At 33.7% G+C, this 17,889-nt stretch overlaps 2 protein-coding genes across 4 annotated transcripts; both read left to right on the top strand.

The window, feature by feature from the left end:
• Positions 1-888: 888 nt before the first annotated feature.
• Positions 889-3,264, top strand: LOC147293179 (loganic acid O-methyltransferase-like). 3 transcript variants are annotated; one of them, XM_086234420.1, is made up of 4 exons: positions 889-963; positions 1,192-1,266; positions 1,514-2,176; positions 2,831-3,264. In XM_086234420.1, exons 2-4 carry the CDS (start codon positions 1,198-1,200, stop codon positions 3,161-3,163), a joined length of 1,065 nt encoding a protein of 354 aa, XP_086090546.1. In that variant the 5' UTR covers positions 889-963; positions 1,192-1,197; the 3' UTR covers positions 3,164-3,264. The 3 variants fall into 3 exon arrangements, with proteins under 3 accessions (XP_086090546.1, XP_086090545.1, XP_086090547.1); XM_086234419.1 differs by lacking the exon at positions 889-963 and having other exon boundaries at positions 1,116-1,266; XM_086234421.1 differs by lacking the exon at positions 889-963 and having other exon boundaries at positions 1,140-1,266; positions 1,497-2,176.
• LOC147293180 (uncharacterized) lies at positions 941-16,880 on the top strand. Its single transcript, XM_086231023.1, has 5 exons — positions 941-963; positions 14,626-14,700; positions 14,960-15,704; positions 16,083-16,487; positions 16,606-16,880. The coding sequence occupies exons 2-5, from the start codon at positions 14,632-14,634 to the stop codon at positions 16,878-16,880; spliced, it is 1,494 nt and encodes a 497-aa protein (XP_086087149.1). The 5' UTR covers positions 941-963; positions 14,626-14,631.
• Positions 16,881-17,889: the final 1,009 nt, after the last annotated feature.

Below are 17,889 nucleotides of genomic sequence, written 5' to 3' on the forward strand. Positions count from 1 at the left end.
CTCTCTCTCTCTCTCTCTCTCTCTCTCCCCCCCTGTTGCGCCGCCTGCCTCGCCCCGCTTGTCGCGCCGCCTGCCGCGCCCAAGATCTCCCTCGATCTCCCTCCTGCCACGCCCCCCGGCCACCCCCTGCCGCCGCCCCTCCTTTCTGCCCCGATCTCCCCCTGCCGCGCCCCCTGCAGCCGCCGGCGAAATTTCGAAAATTTCGAGAATTTCGGCGAAATTTCGATAATTTCGCCGAAATTATACCGAAAATTTAACAAAATTAGGTTTCGATTTCGCCCACTCCTCAAATCGAAAATTTCTGCGAAATTTTCGAAATTTAAACCCTTGATTACACCATGTAACGGTGTATCGATTATACAAAATAATTTCTCTTATCCCAGATTAGGATATAGGGAAGTTCTTCTCTTCCATTTAAGGCCTCAAAGGCCATTATGCATCAAACGACCTAATAATACTAATATTATGCATCAAATGAATACTAATAGTACTAATTATCTTGTTTAACAAACAACAAAAGTGAAATTATAGAATCACACTTCTCCAGTAAGATTATGATAAAAGTTAGAGAGTTTGAGTTTACTAGAATATTTCATTTGTTAACATTGGCTTTGGTCCGTTAAGGGGACACATTGTTGACATTGCTGTTGTTCTAATTAATTAATTACCATTCCTCTTCAAAGGTGGCGCCGCAAACTTGTCTTAATTAATTACCATTAATTAAGAAAAGTATGACTTTTTTTATGGTCAAGGATAAAAGTTTGGCTTACGTACATACACACTTGTTCTTATCCATTTGCTATGAAATTCAGTCAAGAAAAAATAGTATAAATAAATCAGTTGAGAGAGAGCTTTAATCTGCATACTCTGAGTGAGAGAGAGAGAGAGAGAGAGAGAGAGAGAGAGAGAGAGAGAGAGAGAGAGAGAGAGTACACCTACGTACTCCATAAATCTTTGAATCAGGTACTCGATCTTTTGGTTTTTCAGTTTTTGTTTTTGTTTTTATACTTGTTAAATGCTTTCTAAAAGTAAATATATTTATTTTTTGAGAAGTATACAATTCAGTAATTAAGATGAAAGTTATGATGTCTAAAGGGAATTGGGATTCTAATGGATTTTAAAAGAATTTAAAAATCCATAAAATGAGCTTTTCGATCATCCAGTTTAATTTCTTGATAGTTTCAATTTCAGAGAGGGATGGAAGAAGCATTTCCTATGAATGGAGGAGATGGCCAATACAGCTATGCCAAAAATTCCAATTCACAGGTTTATATATATATATATATATATATATATTCATTTATATAATTTTTCTTTCCCGTTAACTAGAACTAAGAACATGCTTTTGATAAACAAAAAAAAAAAAAAAAAAACTAGAACTAAGACACATACCTGGACAAGTACCAAAGATGCAAAGACATATTTTAAAAAATCAACCCCCATTGTTTGAGCTGTGCTTCTGTACTTGCGAGATTTATTTGCACTTTTCATGTTAGTACACTTTTTATTGTAGGCGAGGGCAGCTGCTATTGTGAAGGGAATGCTGGTTGAGGGAATACTTGAAAACCTTAACATTGGAAATGAGGTGTGTCCTATTTCAACCTCATTTCGGATTGCTGATTTGGGTTGTTCGGTTGGACCCAACACATTCATTGCAATCAACAATATTATAGAAACCGTAACACAAAAATTCCAGCACAAAGGCCACTCTCATTCCCTACCTGAATTCCATGTATACTTCAATGATCATGTTTCGAACGATTTCAACTGTCTCTTCACCAACCTTCCCCCAAATAGGCAATATTTTGCGGCCGGAGTGCCGGGATCATTTTATGGAAGATTGTTTCCTAAAGCCTCCCTTGATTTTGTGTACTCTGCATACTCTGTGATATGGCTTTCTAAGGTACCAGAAGGAGTGGCTGATTTGAAATCACCAATATGTAACAAGGGGAGGATGTACTATGCCAATGCACCTATTGAAGTTGGCGAGGCATATGCTGCTCAGTATGCAAAGGACATTCAGTGCTTTCTTGAGGCTCGAGCACAAGAGCTTATTCCCGGAGGGTTAATGGCCCTTCTTATTTCTGGACGTCCAGATGGGACACTTCCGGGAGAATGTTCTAGTGGCCCACTTTACCAACTCGTCGAATCTTCCCTTATAGATATGGCCAATGAGGTATGTAGTGTTGACACTGTTATATATACATTAATTCTCTGTACAGACATTTTTTATTTAATTAAAGAATGGATGAGTGTATTTATAGGCTTTTTTTTTTTTTTTTTTCATTTTTTGATCTATTTTTCACTTTAGCATATAAATTAATCGTCAATTGAGACTCATTTTTCAGTTTGAACTCTTATGGTTTTGGGCTCTCGTTTGTCAGTTAAATTTTACGTTTTAAATATCAAATTTTGGGCTAACATCAAAAGATGATTTTATAAACTAAAAAATAAAACCGTATAACTCTAAAATGTTTAACTCTATAAAAATGAGATAAAAATTGGCAATAAATAATAAAAGATCCACATCCCTTCTTTAAGCATAGACATAGGTCTTTTTATCCAATTTTTGTTAGGGTGCAATCTTTTAGAGTATAGAATCATCGTTTGAGGTTATATTTTAGATTGTAAGTCGAAAGTTAAAATCTAATATTATATTTATATATATATATATATATTCCACAAGACTGTAAAGCCTGGATTATGATAAACATATAAATAGAGTCATGAGTTTATACATTTCTTTATAATTGATTTTGAGTTGAATGCTTTATAAAAAAAGATCCATTCTAATTCTATATAACATTAATGTACCTATGTGTACATGCAGGGTTTAGTAAGCCATGATAAACTCGACACTTTCAACCATCCATCGTACAGCCCATCAGTGGAAGAGCTACAGACGCTGATACATGAGAATGGGAGTTTTGAGATTGCAAGATTGGAGGAGGCGCCCCCTCGAAGACGTAGCCCTCTGAGTACTACAAAAGAGGTTAGAGCTGGCATGGAGAGCCTTTTAAAAGAACACTTTGGCTCTGAAATTATGGATGAGCTTTTTGAACGTTACTCAAAAAAACGTGAAGCACACCCGCGTCCATTCGTCACTACTGAGGAGGATGGCTTGTGTGTTGGATTGTTTGTCCTTCTAAAGCGAAAACATTGATGACAGTTCGTTCCTTAATTTTCTTGTACAATGGATTTGATGCTTTGTTTTTCTTGTTTGTAAGCAAATAAAATTGGTGGCTTTCCTAAGCCAATGTAATATTTGTGGATTGCTTTTTTCTGTTTTTTCGTTTTTAGTTTTCATTCTATGTATCTTTTACTTTTGGGATGAAAAGAACTTTTTTGTTCTATGCAATTAAGTCGGAGATCGAGTGAATTTTGAAAATTTGTTGTTGAATATAATTTGAAATATGAAATTTTTATTAGTTAGAGCATTTCCAATTGTGCATGCAATAATGTGCCAATGCTATACTTTATCGTACTCGTGGTCATTTTTTTCTTTCCTTATGAAAGAGACATGTTATCATACTCGGGTTTCATGTCCATTTTTTTTATCATATTTGTGGTTCATATGTCCATTTTTTTCCACATTAATTTTATATAAGGTTTTCTTATTTTCCTTCCAACCTACCGTTCTCTTTTAACTAATATATTCTAATAAATTAATATTCCTCAAATTCAAAGATGACATATTTGACCTTTAATGTTAGTCTATCAAAAGTAGTAAGACCCTTCGAACGATTCGAACTGTTAGAAAATATTCAAAGATGACATACTTGACCTTAGAAAATATTGCTTAAATAATTTTATTTAAATGGGCCAAAATTTATATTATATTTCAACGATTCGAACTGTCTATTTTCTAGGTTTCTGTTCCTAGATCATTTATGCAAAAACTTAGATAAATCAAAAACCATTAAGATATCTAATTTTGATCAAATAAATAAATGAACAAAATATTTTTGATAAACACTTAAAATGGTGACCATTTAATCAACAGTCAAATAGTTTTCGATTTGCCTAAATTTTTGCAAGAACAATCCTTCAATCAAGATAAAAAGAAAAAAATAGACAGTTTTGTTTATTAAAATACAATGTGGAGTGGATCCCACAAAAAATTCCTTAAATAAATTTATTTAAAAAATTCCTTAATAAAAAGGCCTGTATGTGAAAAGTAGTACTATATCTACTTAATTTTAAATATAATTCGAACTGCTATACATTTATCTTCAATAATGAAATACTGGACTTTGATGTTAAGTATATTAGAGTGAGTTGAATTTTTTTTTTTTTGGCCAAGAGGCATGAGTTGAAATTTAAGTAATAGATATACATGCATTGAGAGAGAGAGAGAGAGAGAGAGAGAGAGAGAGCGAGCACTGCACGTCAGATGGCCACCCAATGAATAGTGGGATGGACAAATGTTTGGATTTTGTTTTTGGTCAAATAAACTGTTTGGATTAGGTACCTTTTGAATCAAATGATGGATTAATCATAGAAAGTCTGACTTTTTTTTGGCCATATATGATAGAAAGTCTGACTTAATGTCCATTTATGAGTTTATTGATCTTTCCATTTAGAAAATAACTTACCTATCCCTCTCTTTGCATGATTTTTTTTTTTTTTGCCATGATAGAAAGTCTAACTTAATATCCAATTTATGATCTTTCCATTTAGAAAATAACTTATTTGTCCTTGTGATAAGGACACGTGGTATCACAAAGAGAGAGAGAGAGAGCTGCACGTCAGATGGCCACCCAATGAATAGTGGGATGGACAAATGTTTGGATTTTGTTTTTGGTCAAATAAACTGTTTGGATTAGGTACCTTTTGAATCAAATGATGGATTAATCATAGAAAGTCTGACTTTTTTTTGGCCATATATGATAGAAAGTCTGACTTACATTTATGAGTTTATTGATCTTTCCATTTAGAAAATAACTTACCTATCCCTCTCTTTGCATGATTTTTTTTTTTTGCCATGATAGAAAGTCTAACTTAATATCCAATTTATGATCTTTCCATTTAGAAAATAACTTATCTGTCCCTGTGATAAAGACACGTGGTATCACAGAGAGAGAGAGAGATAGAGAGATAGAGAGAGAGAGAGAGAGAGAGAGAGAGAGAGAGAGAGAGTGAAGAAGGAGAGAAAGAGGGTGAGAAAAAGAGAGAGCCAATGAGAATGAGAAAGGAGGGGGGGGATGACAGGTGGTATCCTAGGAAAAATTATTAGGTGTATCTGATACACCATTATATGGTGTAACCAATTCAATGTGTAAGGGTGTTTTTAGACGGTTTATTTATATTAATAGAGTATAGTATTAATAACATTTGCTCATATTATGACACGTTGGATTGGTTACACCATGTAACGGTGCATTGATTACACAAAATAATTTCTCTTATTCCAGAGGAGATAGGGAAGTTCTTCTTTTTCATTTAAGACCTCAAAGGCCTTTCACTATTATGCATCAAACGAATCCTAATAGTACTAATATTATGCATCAAACGAATACTAATAGTACTAATTATCTTGTTTAAACAAACAACAAAAGTGAAATTATAGTATCACACTTCTCCAGTAAGATTATGATAAAAGTTAGAGAGTTGGAGTTTACTAGAATATTTCATTTGTTAACATTGGCTTTGGTCCGTTAAGGGGACACATTGTTGACTTTGCTGTTCTAATTAATTAATTACCATTCCTCTTCAAAGGTGGCGCCGCATACTTGTCTTTGATGTTGAAGGCTTAAAGCTATGAAAAGTACGACTTTTTTTTTATGGACAAGGCTTAAAGCCAATGTAATATTTGTGGATTGCTTTTTTCTGTTTTTTCGTTTTTAGTTTTCATTCTATGTATCTTTTACTTTTGGGATGAAAAGAACTTTTTTGTTCTATGCAATTAAGTCGGAGATCGAGTGAATTTTGAAAATTTGTTGTTGAATATAATTTGAAATATGAAATTTTTATTAATTAGAGCATTTCCAATTGTGCATGCAATAATGTGCCAATGCTATACTTTATCGTACTCGTGGTCATTTTTTTCTTTCCTTATGAAAGAGACATGTTATCATACTCGGGTTTCATGTCCATTTTTTTTATCATATTTGTGATTCATATGTCCATTTTTTTCCACATTAATTTTATATAAGGTTTTCTTATTTTCCTTCCAACCTACCGTTCTCTTTTAACTAATATATTCTAATAAATTAATATTCCTCAAATTCAAAGATGACATATTTGACCTTTAATGTTAGTCTATCAAAAGTAGTAAGACCCTTCGAACAATTCGAACTGTTAGAAAATATTCAAAGATGACATACTTGACCTTAGAAAATATTGCTTAAATAATTTTATTTAAATGGGCCAAAATTTATATTATATTTCAACGATTCGAACTGTCTATTTTCTAGGTTTCTGTTCCTAGATCATTTATGCAAAAACTTAGATAAATCAAAAACCATTAAGATATCTAATTTTGATCAAATAAATAAATGAACAAAATATTTTTGATAAACACTTAAAATGGTGACCATTTAATCAACAGTCAAATAGTTTTCGATTTACCTAAATTTTTGCAAGAACAATCCTTCAATCAAGATAAAAAGAAAAAAATAGACAGTTTTGTTTATTAAAATACAATGTGGAGTGGATCCCACAAAAAATTCCTTAAATAAATTTATTTAAAAAATTCCTTAATAAAAAGGCCTGTATGTGAAAAGTAGTACTATATCTACTTAATTTTAAACATAATTCGAACTGCTATACATTTATCTTCAATAATGAAATACTGGACTTTGATGTTAAGTATATTAGAGTGAGTTGAATTTTTTTTTTTTTTGGCCAAGAAGCATGAGTTGAAATTTAAGTAATAGATATACATTCATTGAGAGAGAGAGAGAGAGAGAGAGAGAGAGAGAGAGCGAGCGCTGCACGTCAGATGGCCACCCAATGAATAGTGGGATGGACAAATGTTTGGATTTTGTTTTTGGTCAAATAAACTGTTTGGATTAGGTACCTTTTGAATCAAATGATGGATTAATCATAGAAAGTCTGACTTTTTTTTGGCCATATATGATAGAAAGTCTGACTTAATGTCCATTTATGAGTTTATTGATCTTTCCATTTAGAAAATAACTTACCTATCCCTCTCTTTCCATGATTTTTTTTTTTTTTGCCATGATAGAAAGTCTAACTTAATATCCAATTTATGATCTTTTCATTTAGAAAATAACTTATTTGTCCTTGTGATAAGGACACGTGGTATCACAAAGAGAGAGAGAGAGAGAGAGCTGCACGTCAGATGGCCACCCAATGAATAGTGGGATGGACAAATGTTTGGATTTTGTTTTTGGTCAAATAAACTGTTTGGATTAGGTACCTTTTGAATCAAATGATGGATTAATCATAGAAAGTCTGACTTTTTTTTGGCCATATATGATAGAAAGTCTGACCTACATTTATGAGTTTATTGATCTTTCCATTTAGAAAATAACTTACCTATCCCTCTCTTTGCATGATTTTTGGCCATATATGATAGAAAGTCTAACTTAATATCCAATTTATGATCTTTCCATTTAGAAAATAACTTATCTGTCCCTGTGATAAAGACACGTGGTATCACAGAGAGAGAGAGAGATAGAGAGATAGAGAGAGAGAGAGAGAGAGAGAGAGAGAGAGAGAGAAAGAGAGTGAAGAAGGAGAGAAAGAGGGTGAGAAAAAGAGAGAGCCAATGAGAATGAGAAAGGAGGGGGGGGGATGACAGGTGGTATCCTAGGAAAAATTATTAGGTGTATCTGATACACCATTATATGGTGTAACCAATTCAATGTGTAAGGGTGTTTTTAGACGGTTTATTTATATTAATAGAGTATAGTATTAATAACATTTGCTCATATTATGACACGTTGGATTGGTTACACCATGTAACGGTGCATTGATTACACAAAATAATTTCTCTTATTCCAGAGGAGATAGGGAAGTTCTTCTTTTTCATTTAAGACCTCAAAGGCCTTTCACTATTATGCATCAAACGAATCCTAATAGTACTAATATTATGCATCAAACGAATACTAATAGTACTAATTATCTTGTTTAAACAAACAACAAAAGTGAAATTATAGTATCACACTTCTCCAGTAAGATTATGATAAAAGTTAGAGAGTTGGAGTTTACTAGAATATTTCATTTGTTAACATTGGCTTTGGTCCGTTAAGGGGACACATTGTTGACTTTGCTGTTCTAATTAATTAATTACCATTCCTCTTCAAAGGTGGCGCCGCATACTTGTCTTTGATGTTGAAGGCTTAAAGCTATGAAAAGTACGACTTTTTTTTTATGGACAAGGTTAAAAGTTCGGCTTGCGTAGATACACACTAGTTCTTAGCCTTTTGCTATGAAATGCAGTCAAGAAAAAATAGCATAAATAATTCAATTGAGAGAGGGCTTTAATCTGCATATTCTCTGAGTGAGAGAGAGAGATAATACACCTACGCGCGTACTCCCTGAAAAAGGAGATTTTAATCCTTGAATAAGTTCAAGTTTAGATTAAACACCTGGTGTAAGATCAAATATTAACTCCAGTCCTTTGACTCTATATCCATGTCAGCATACATGCATATTAAATATCAGTTTTTTATTTTTTCAATGATAATTTTTGTTTTTTCTATTTCTAATATTCCCCTTTGAGGATTAATTTTGAATGCTGTTATTTACACACTTTTTTTTTTTCCATTTTTCTGCCAACACACCTTTTACTTTTTTTTTAAATTTAAAATTTCTTTTTGCACACCCCTTTTATTTAGGCTTATTCATACCATTGCCCCCTGTAAGATACACTTTTTTTCACTTTGCCCCCTGAAACTTAAATCCTCTCAGTTTGCCACCTGAACTTCGCAAAGTTGTTGCAAAAGACCCTATGCCGTTAACTCTGTCAATTTTTCCGTTAAAATAACTGACATGGCACCTATATGGCATGAGTGAGACCCTTTTTTAGTTATGTAAGATCCATGTAGACAAGCAAAATTATAAAAAATTGACATGGATCTTATTATTTTTAGTTTAAAAATTATTTTTTTTGTCCACATAGATTTTACATAACTAAAAAACGGTCTCACTCATGCTATATAGGTGTCATGTCAGCTATTTTAACGGAAAAATTGACAGAGTTAACAGCATAGGGTCTTTTGCAATAACTTTGTGAAGTTCAGGTGGCAAACTGAGAGGATTTAAGTTTCAGGAGGCAAAGTGAAAAAAAGTGTATATTACAGGGGGCAATGGTGTAAATAAGCCTTTTATTTATCAAAATATTCACCTTCTCAAACACACCCACCCCACCTCTCTCTCTTTCCTTCTCTCTCCTCCCTCCTTTTCTCTGGCTTTTTAACCCAGCAACCACACCCTTGCTTTTCAACCCAGCAGTCACCGGCAAACCTCCTCCTCCATCTCCTTCTCTCTCTGTTTTTCTTTCCCTCTCTCTTTTTCTTTTCCCTCTCACTTTCTCTCTCACTCACCCATCCCCCTGGCTTGACTGAGAGGTCGCCGGCAAGGTCGACAGAAGCTTCCAATGAGTGAAAACTGAAAATCGGAGTATATATGAGTGAGAGAAGGTTGTATAGAGGGAGATATTGAGTTTCTATAAAAAAGGGTGTCAATTAATCAGAGGTCGTATAATATTGAGTTGAAAGCTTCCTTGGCTAGGTTGGTGGGTTGGAAGCTTCTGTTTTCACTCTATAAAAAAGAGTCGTATATATTTGAGACTTGATTAATTGAGAAGAATGAGTTCTGTTTTCACTCATATATATTTGAGACTTGATTAATTGATTAATAGGATAGAGGGAAAGTGGGTGAGTGACAGAAGCTATATTTCAGTTCTCACTTTCTCTCTCACTCACCCTTGATTAATTTCTGGGATAGAAGGTCGGGCTGGCTGGGTTGGTGGGTCTGGGAGGGCTCAGGGGAAGGGGAAGGAGGGGTGGGTCTGTGTTTGCAGAAAAAGGTAGAGAGAGAGAGAGAGAGAGAGAGAGAGAGAGAGAGGTGTGTCTTTTTACTTTGGTGTTTTTTTTTTTTTTTAAGAGAGGTGTGCAAATAGCAGCACTTTTAATTTTATTAATTATTCATATTTTTAGCCTTCATTTATGAAGATAACTGATTTGATTCAAAATTCAACATAAACTTGCATGTATTTATTTGTTTTACCATCTCTATAATCTGTATGATATCTCTCTCAATTAATGGAACTTGATTGGACTTGTAATTTGATATTGTTGCTAGTAGCAACTCTATTTATCATCTCGCGCGTGGATCTCGCGCGTGGATCCAAATGAAAGCATCACCATCTGCTGGGATGTACGTGTTGAATGGACACCAAATTGATCAAGTCGTGGGTATGGGATGACAGAGGGAGAAGAGACAGAAGGAAAAGGAGAGAGATAAAAAGAGGGAGAAGGAAAGAGAAATGGCGGGGGAGACGTGTAATTTACCGAAGGGAGTACGTGAAGGCATACCTACCCAAAAGGGTTATCAGAGTTTGAGGAGTATAGTGCTGGAGACCTTGTTACCATCCCAATGAAAGGGATTCACCATTAACCATCACAAATTCGAATCATTTGAATCCATAAAAGAAAAGTTGATTCTTATTTTAAGGCTCAGCCTATTCAATACAACCAAAAAAATGTCGTCAGAATTTGATCATAAGAAACTTTCAACATTAATTAGTTGATTGAGAGCTCATGACATGCAGGGGAAGAATTACCCAAAATTATAGATGCATTAAACAACACTAAATATAAAGCAAACTTTATATGAGTCAAACCATAAATGAAAAGGTCATATGAAATTCAAACCAAATATATGCAAACTTTTTATGAGCCAAACCAAAAATATGCAATTGCACTAAACAAAATATGTTAATGAGAGGTGTTTTGTAGCTCTAGGTTCCTAGCCCGGTTAAGTTTATTATTTGTTATGTTTATATTACTTGGGACTTAAGTCAATTCTTTGTACTTGTACAATATAAATACACCTTATAAATCATGTTAATAATCAATAAGAATCAATTGCTCACATGGTATCAGAGCAACGAGTCTAACCACACCAAAACCCTAAGTTTTCTTTTCCTTCCTTCTCTAAACCCTAGCCGGCCACCTCTCTCTTTTTTCTCCACCACTCTCTCCTCATGTCGACCTCCTCTGATTCCTCATCTCCCTCTGGCCCCAATGTTGCTACTTTTCTGAAACTCACGGACTCCAACTATCTTCTTTGGTCGACTCAGAAGCAGCCGTTTCTCATCGGCCATGATTTGTGGAAGTATATTGATGGTTCTTCTCCAAAACATATATGTTATAAGAAAACCTTAACATCCTTTATTTTTTGCCTTCAAATGTCCTCAAATCCCAATACAAATTGCAAACTTTTCTTAAAACAATCCAATAATAGAAATAAGTGTCGATCAATGACCATTCACTTGAGCATCAACACAAAGATTGAGAGAGAGAGAGAGGGAGAGCTGCAGCGTTTCACTCTTGGCAGCAATAGTTTTGTTAATTATTCCTCTATTTCCTTCTGCTATGCTTCCACTACTTCAGCAGCTTTTATAATTCCAAACATTTCTCAATCTCTTATTCATTCAATTCCTTTCATTTTACTAATATCAATATATTAAGGATGTCCAAACTGCATGTGAAGTACGTTGAATAAGTCACTTTTCTCACCTTTGCAACAATTCACCAATTAGACAATGTTTCAAAACAAAAGTAACATGTAAGAAACGGATCATAAATCCATAGCATATTTATAGTTTTCAAATCATATAGGAAATATAAAATTTTATGATTTATAAAACTGTCAATCAAAGAAAAAGTGAAAATAATAGAAAATTAATGGAATTCTTCAAAGCAGTTCAGATATTGAGGTTAAGTGAAAAACATAACCCATAGCTCTAGGCATTTTTCTTTTCTCTTTGATTTTATGAGTTTGATTGCTTGTCCTCATTCATCCTATGTTTTTTTGGTTTTTTTATTTTATCTTTTTTTTTTGTTCAATCATAGCAGCCCACACTTTTTTATGTCAAATAGGTACCATCCCACCTATTCTCTGTTTGGTTTTGTGATATATGGTTTCTTTTTTATTCCTTGTTGAATGTGGCTTTTAACATTCAGAAAAGTAACAAAGAAAGGAAAAAGATGCATCAGAAAATAAAGATAAACAATAACCAACCATTATTTTCATTCGTGGTTTACAAACATTAATAAATAGATCAAACAGATAGACAGAACTCAGTTTGGCACTCTGATTTTTATCCAAGCATATATACGTACCACTCAGTTTGAAACGGTTTCCTCATTGCTGCACATACATTCCTGAACCAAGAAACTTGAAATTCAAAGCAGTGAAATCCTTTACCAATCTAGCTATCTAAAACCCAATCACAAACCCAAACAAAGAACCTGAAAAAGATACAAATCCAAAAATCAAAATGTAATCAATTTACAAAGAGAACCAAACAAAGAAGAAAATAAGACAGAGAGAGAGGGGGAGAGAGAAGTGCAGCTACTGAAATAGGTTAAAATGCCTAGTGGGGGAGAACAGATTGCTGAACTTGAGGGAGCGGTTTCACCAAGCATCACGAAGTGTAACAATATGTGCAAGTAGTTGAAACACTCACCAAGCATGAAAATATTATACTATCTAGATACGTTTGATTTATTGCCGCTTCACAACCTTAGGCATCTCCACACTGTATATTTTTTTGAGAGACTTAATATTTTTCGAGAGGCTTTTTGTATGGTGCATATGGATTTTTCTAAAAACCTCTCGAATGCTATCTATTAATTAAATATTTTATGAGTGCAAAAAAATTTGACATAGAAATTTTGGCATCAAACAATTTATATGAGTTAGTAAACCTGCCAACAACAATTTCATACAGAAATCTTGGTATCAAACAATATATATCTTCAACGGATGCAGAATCATCCAAAGATCAAATTTTTGACTGATCATAAACATCAAGAAGGATAGTATATATTACCACAAAGAGTAGCATTAATAACTTTACAAAACACTAAAATTTCGTTTCTGAACTCAAACAAAGTTAGGGGCTAATTGATGCCAGCAATTGAGTTACAGAGAGTAACTCAACTGCTGGCATCAACTGAAAAAATAAAAATAAAAATTTAAGCAGAGTTTTAATGCATATATATATATATACCTGGCAGAAGTCTTCCCCATCAAACAATCAGAACTTCTCCTTATTCATTCCGAAAGCCTGATTGCAATCCCGCCATTGTTTGCTTCAGAGGTACCAACTAAGTGATATCTACATAACAGTGTTGTACTAACAGAAGATTAGAGAGAGAGGTAGAGGTACTTACGCCGAATCCGATCGGAAAATTATAGGAGCCTTAGTGCTTCAGATAAAACGTAAATTTTTGAAATTACTATAATTAAAAAGATTAGAATCAGACAAAAAAAGAAAACGAAGAAGGAGATCGATTACAAGAGGGAGTTGATAATGTAATATAGTCATATAGAAACTGCAGCCGTTTAAACTCCAAAGAGGGGGAGTGGGCATTGTCATCTGCTTTCAAAGTGCATCAAACGTGGGCTTTTTTTTTCTTGGTTTTTAATTCTGTTTTCCAGAATCTCTTAGTTATTGTTTTACCTTCATACCCTTTTTTAAATACATAAGGTTATCTGTACCTTTTATTTTTAAACGGGGGTAGTTTTGGTGTATTTGAAAATTTAATCTTATTCTCCCTTCTCCTTTTATTTATACTATCCTTTTGCCACGTGCTCCACACGTGTCAATTGACATTTTTACTGTGTTTTTTTCTTTTTGTATTTTGTCCTTAATTTTATAATTTCTCACAACTATCTCCATATCTTAAGGTAGTGGGCTGTTTTTATTTTTATTGTTTAAAGTTCATTTTAATGGTTGTATTTTACAACTATGCCTTCATTTATTAGGTTTTTTTAATGAGAATGTTTGTTAAATAAAGCGTAATTTAGGCAATTCTATTTTTGGTGAAGCCTGTAACACCAAACATTTCTTCTGGCTTTATAATAATAAAGATAGAATAGATGACATTATTTGATAATATCCAGACAAATGCTTTCGAAAAGTAAATATATTAATTTTTCGAAAAGCATACAGTTCAGTAAGATGAAAGTTATGATGTCTAAATGGTATATTTAATTGGGATTCTAATGGATTTTAAAAGAATTTAAAAATCCATAGAAATCTAGGTGCATTCAATTCAGAATTTTAAAGCTTTTATAAAAAATCAGGTATATTCAATTCAGAATTTTAAAAATTACATAGAAATCTAGGTGTATTCGATTTCTCATGGATTTTAAAGAATTTCATTAAGTGGTGGATTTTGATGAATTTTGAACAAAAAAACAAAGGCCATGACAAATCCAACTTTTCCCCCTTAGCTAGATTTTTATGGATTTCATGGAATTCAATAAAAATTCATAAAATCCATAAAATTAATTTGCAGGAGCCTATAACTAGTTTAAAATCCATTAAAATATCATTTGAATACTCCCCCTAGTTTGAATTAAATAAAATGAGCCTTTAGATAATCCAGTTTAATTTCTTGATAGTTTCAATTTCAGAGAGGGATGGAAGAAGCATTTCCTATGAATGGAGGAGATGGCCAATACAGCTATGCCAAAAATTCCAATTCACAGGTATATATATATATATATATATATATATATTCATTTACATAATTTTTCTTTCCCGTTAACTAGAACTAAGAACATGCTTTTGATAAACAAAAAAAAAAAAAAAAAAAAAAAAACTAGAACTAAGAAAGATACATGGACAAGCACCAAAGATGCAAAGACATATTTTAAAAAATCAACCCCCATTGTTTGAGCTGTGCTTCTATACTTGCGAGATTTATTTGCACTTTTCATGTTAGTACACTTTTAATTGTACGCGAAGGCAGCTGCTATTGTGAAGGGAATGCTGGTTGAGGGAATACTTGAAAACCTTGACATTGGAATTGAGGTGTGTCCTATTTCAACCTCATTTCGGATTGCTGATTTGGGTTGTTCTATTGGACCCAATACATTCATTGCAATCAACAATATTATAGAAACCGTAACACAAAAATTCCAGCACAAAGGCCACTCTGATTCCCTACCTGAATTCCATGTATACTTCAATGATCATGTTTCGAACGATTTCAACTGTCTCTTCACCAACCTTCCCCCAAATACGCAATATTTCGCGGCCGGAGTGCCGGGATCATTTTATGGAAGATTGTTTCCTAAAGCCTCCCTTGATTTTGTGTACTCTGCATACTCTGTGATATGGCTGTCTAAGGTACCAGAAGGAGTGGCTGATTTGAAATCACCAATATGTAACAAGGGGAGGATGTACTATGCCAATGCACCTATTGAAGTTGGTGAGGCATATGCTGCTCAGTATGCAAAGGACATTCAGTGCTTTCTTGAGGCTCGAGCGCAAGAGCTTATTCCCGGAGGGTTAATGGCCCTTCTTATTTCTGGACGTCCAGATGGGACACTTCCGGCAGAATGTTCTTGTGGCCCACTTTACGAACCCGTTGAATCTTCCCTTATAGATATGGCCAATGAGGTATGTAGTGTTGACACTGTTATATATACATTAATTCTCTGTACAGACATTTGTTATTTAATTAAAGAATGGATGAGTGTATTTATAGGTTTTTTTATTTTTTTATTTTTTTTCATTTTTTGATCTATTTTTCACTTTAGCATATAAATTAATCGTCAATTGAGACTCATTTTTCAGTTTTAATTCTTATGGTTTTGGGCTCTCGTTCCTCAGTTAAATTTTACATTTTAAATCTCAAATTTTGGGGTAACATCGAAAGATATATGATTTTATATGCTAAAATATAAAACTGTATAACTCTAAAATGTTGAACTCTATAAAAATGAGATAAAAATTGGCAATACATCATAAATGACCCACATCCGTTCTTTAAGCATAGACATAGGTCTTTTTATCCAATTTTTGTTAGGGTGCAATCTTTTAGAATATAAAATCACTGAAGTACCTCAGGGTTTTAAAATGATAGGTTTCAAATGGATTTATAAGACCAAGAAGAATCCAGATGGAAGTATAGAGAGATATAAGGCCAAGCTAGTTGCAAAGGGTTTCACTCAAAAGGAAGGAATTGACTACAATGAGACATTTTCTCCAGTCTCTAGTAAAGATGCTTTTAGGACAATTATGGCTCTCATTGCACATTTTGACATGGAATTACACCAAATGGATGTCAAAACTGCTTTTTTAAATGGGGAATTGGAAGAGGAGATATACATGGCTCAACCAGAAGGTTTTATAAAGGAAGATGATGAGCATTTAGCTTGCAGGTTAAGGAAGTCCATTTATGGACTAAAACAGGCCTCAAGGCAATGGTATGTCAAGTTTGACTCAGAAATCACTTCAAATGGTTTTATAGAGAATTCATCTGATGAATGTATTTATATCAAAACCAGTGGGAGCAACTTTATATTTCTAGTTCTTTATGTTGATGACATTCTCCTGGCTAGTAGTAATAGAAAGCTACTAATTGAGACTAAGGCTTTTTCTTGCAGACAAATTTGAAATGAAAGATCTTGGAGAAGCATCTTACGTATTGGGAATTGAAATTAAAAGGGATAGAAAGAACTTCCTACTGGGATTGTCACAGCAAGCCTACATTCTAAGGATTCTAAAACGTTTTGACATGCTGAATTGCAAGGCAGGAGATTCACCTATGTCAAAAGGTGACAAGTTCAGTAAAGAACAATGTCCCACATCTGAACAAGAAAAGGAATTTATGAAAGACAAGCCTTATGCTTCTTTAGTAGGGTCTGTGATGTATGCGTAAATGTGTACTAGACCTGACCTTGCTTTTGCTGTGGGAATGTTGGAAAGATACCAAATCAATCCAGGTCAAGCTCACTGGATTGCTGGTAAGAAGGTGCTTAGGTATCTACAAAAGACAAAAGATTACATGCTGGTGTTTAGAAGAATGGATTATCTAGAGTTGATAGGCTATTCTGATTTTGACTTAATTTGCAGAATGTGTGGATAGCCTTAAGTCCACAACAGGTTATGTTTTTATGTTTGGAAGGGCTGCTGTCTCATGGAAAAGTGTCAAGCAGACGTTGACAACAACCTCTACTATGCAGGCTGAATATGTGGCAGTGTATGAAGCATCTACACATTCTATCTGGTTGAAAACATTTATGCAAGAGACTAAGATGATTAAGTCAATAACCAGTCCTATAAAGATCTATTGTGATAATAGTGGGGCTGTGAGTTTCTCTAAGAACAACAAAAGAACATCTAAGTCCAAACACATTGGAACCAAGTATTTGATAATTAGACAATGTGTTAAGGCATGTGAGTTGCAGATCGAGCATATTAGCACTCAAGACCAGTTGGCAGACCCTTTTACTAAGGCTTTACCAGTGGGACTTTTCAAGCAACATGTGAGAAACATGAGAGTCGTTGAAAGTATAGGAGCTGCTATTGAGTGGGAGCCGTGAGGGGTTTTTGAGAGAGGTGGAGATAAATTAACACTTCTAACTGATTCTGTTAAGTTCTCTTGATTATAATTTTTTTTTGTTGCAGTTTTAACAAACTAAAAATTCAGTATGTTAATGCTTTTCAGTTAAATTTTGCATTATTTATTTTTTCTGTTATGTTGTAGATTGAGCAATGCTTATCATGATTGCAGTTTTAATAGCTCAATTTAAACACCTATAGTGTTTTCACTTTCAGTTCAATCTTAAGTAGTGATACATGTGCAAATATATACATATGTTTCAGATATAAGCATGCATATTATAATTGTTTATGTATATATAATTGTCTTGCAAATAATTTTATAC

This window comes from Dryas octopetala, chromosome 2, assembly GCF_963921425.1.
Source record: "Dryas octopetala chromosome 2, drDryOcto1.1, whole genome shotgun sequence".
NCBI lineage: Eukaryota > Viridiplantae > Streptophyta > Magnoliopsida > Rosales > Rosaceae > Dryas > Dryas octopetala.

Excerpts from the sequence above, each read along its gene's own strand:
- LOC147293179 (XM_086234420.1), top strand. The coding sequence starts at position 1,198 with ATGGAAGAAGCATTTCCTATGAATGGAGGAGATGGCCAATACAGCTAT. Across the intron at positions 1,267-1,513 it reads CCAAAAATTCCAATTCACAG|GCGAGGGCAGCTGCTATTGT; the intron begins GTTTATATATAT and ends TTTTTATTGTAG. Across the intron at positions 2,177-2,830 it reads TTATAGATATGGCCAATGAG|GGTTTAGTAAGCCATGATAA; the intron begins GTATGTAGTGTT and ends GTGTACATGCAG.
- LOC147293180 (XM_086231023.1), top strand. The coding sequence starts at position 14,632 with ATGGAAGAAGCATTTCCTATGAATGGAGGAGATGGCCAATACAGCTAT. Across the intron at positions 14,701-14,959 it reads CCAAAAATTCCAATTCACAG|GCAGCTGCTATTGTGAAGGG; the intron begins GTATATATATAT and ends TTGTACGCGAAG. Across the intron at positions 15,705-16,082 it reads ATGGATGAGTGTATTTATAG|GTTTCAAATGGATTTATAAG; the intron begins GTTTTTTTATTT and ends TTAAAATGATAG.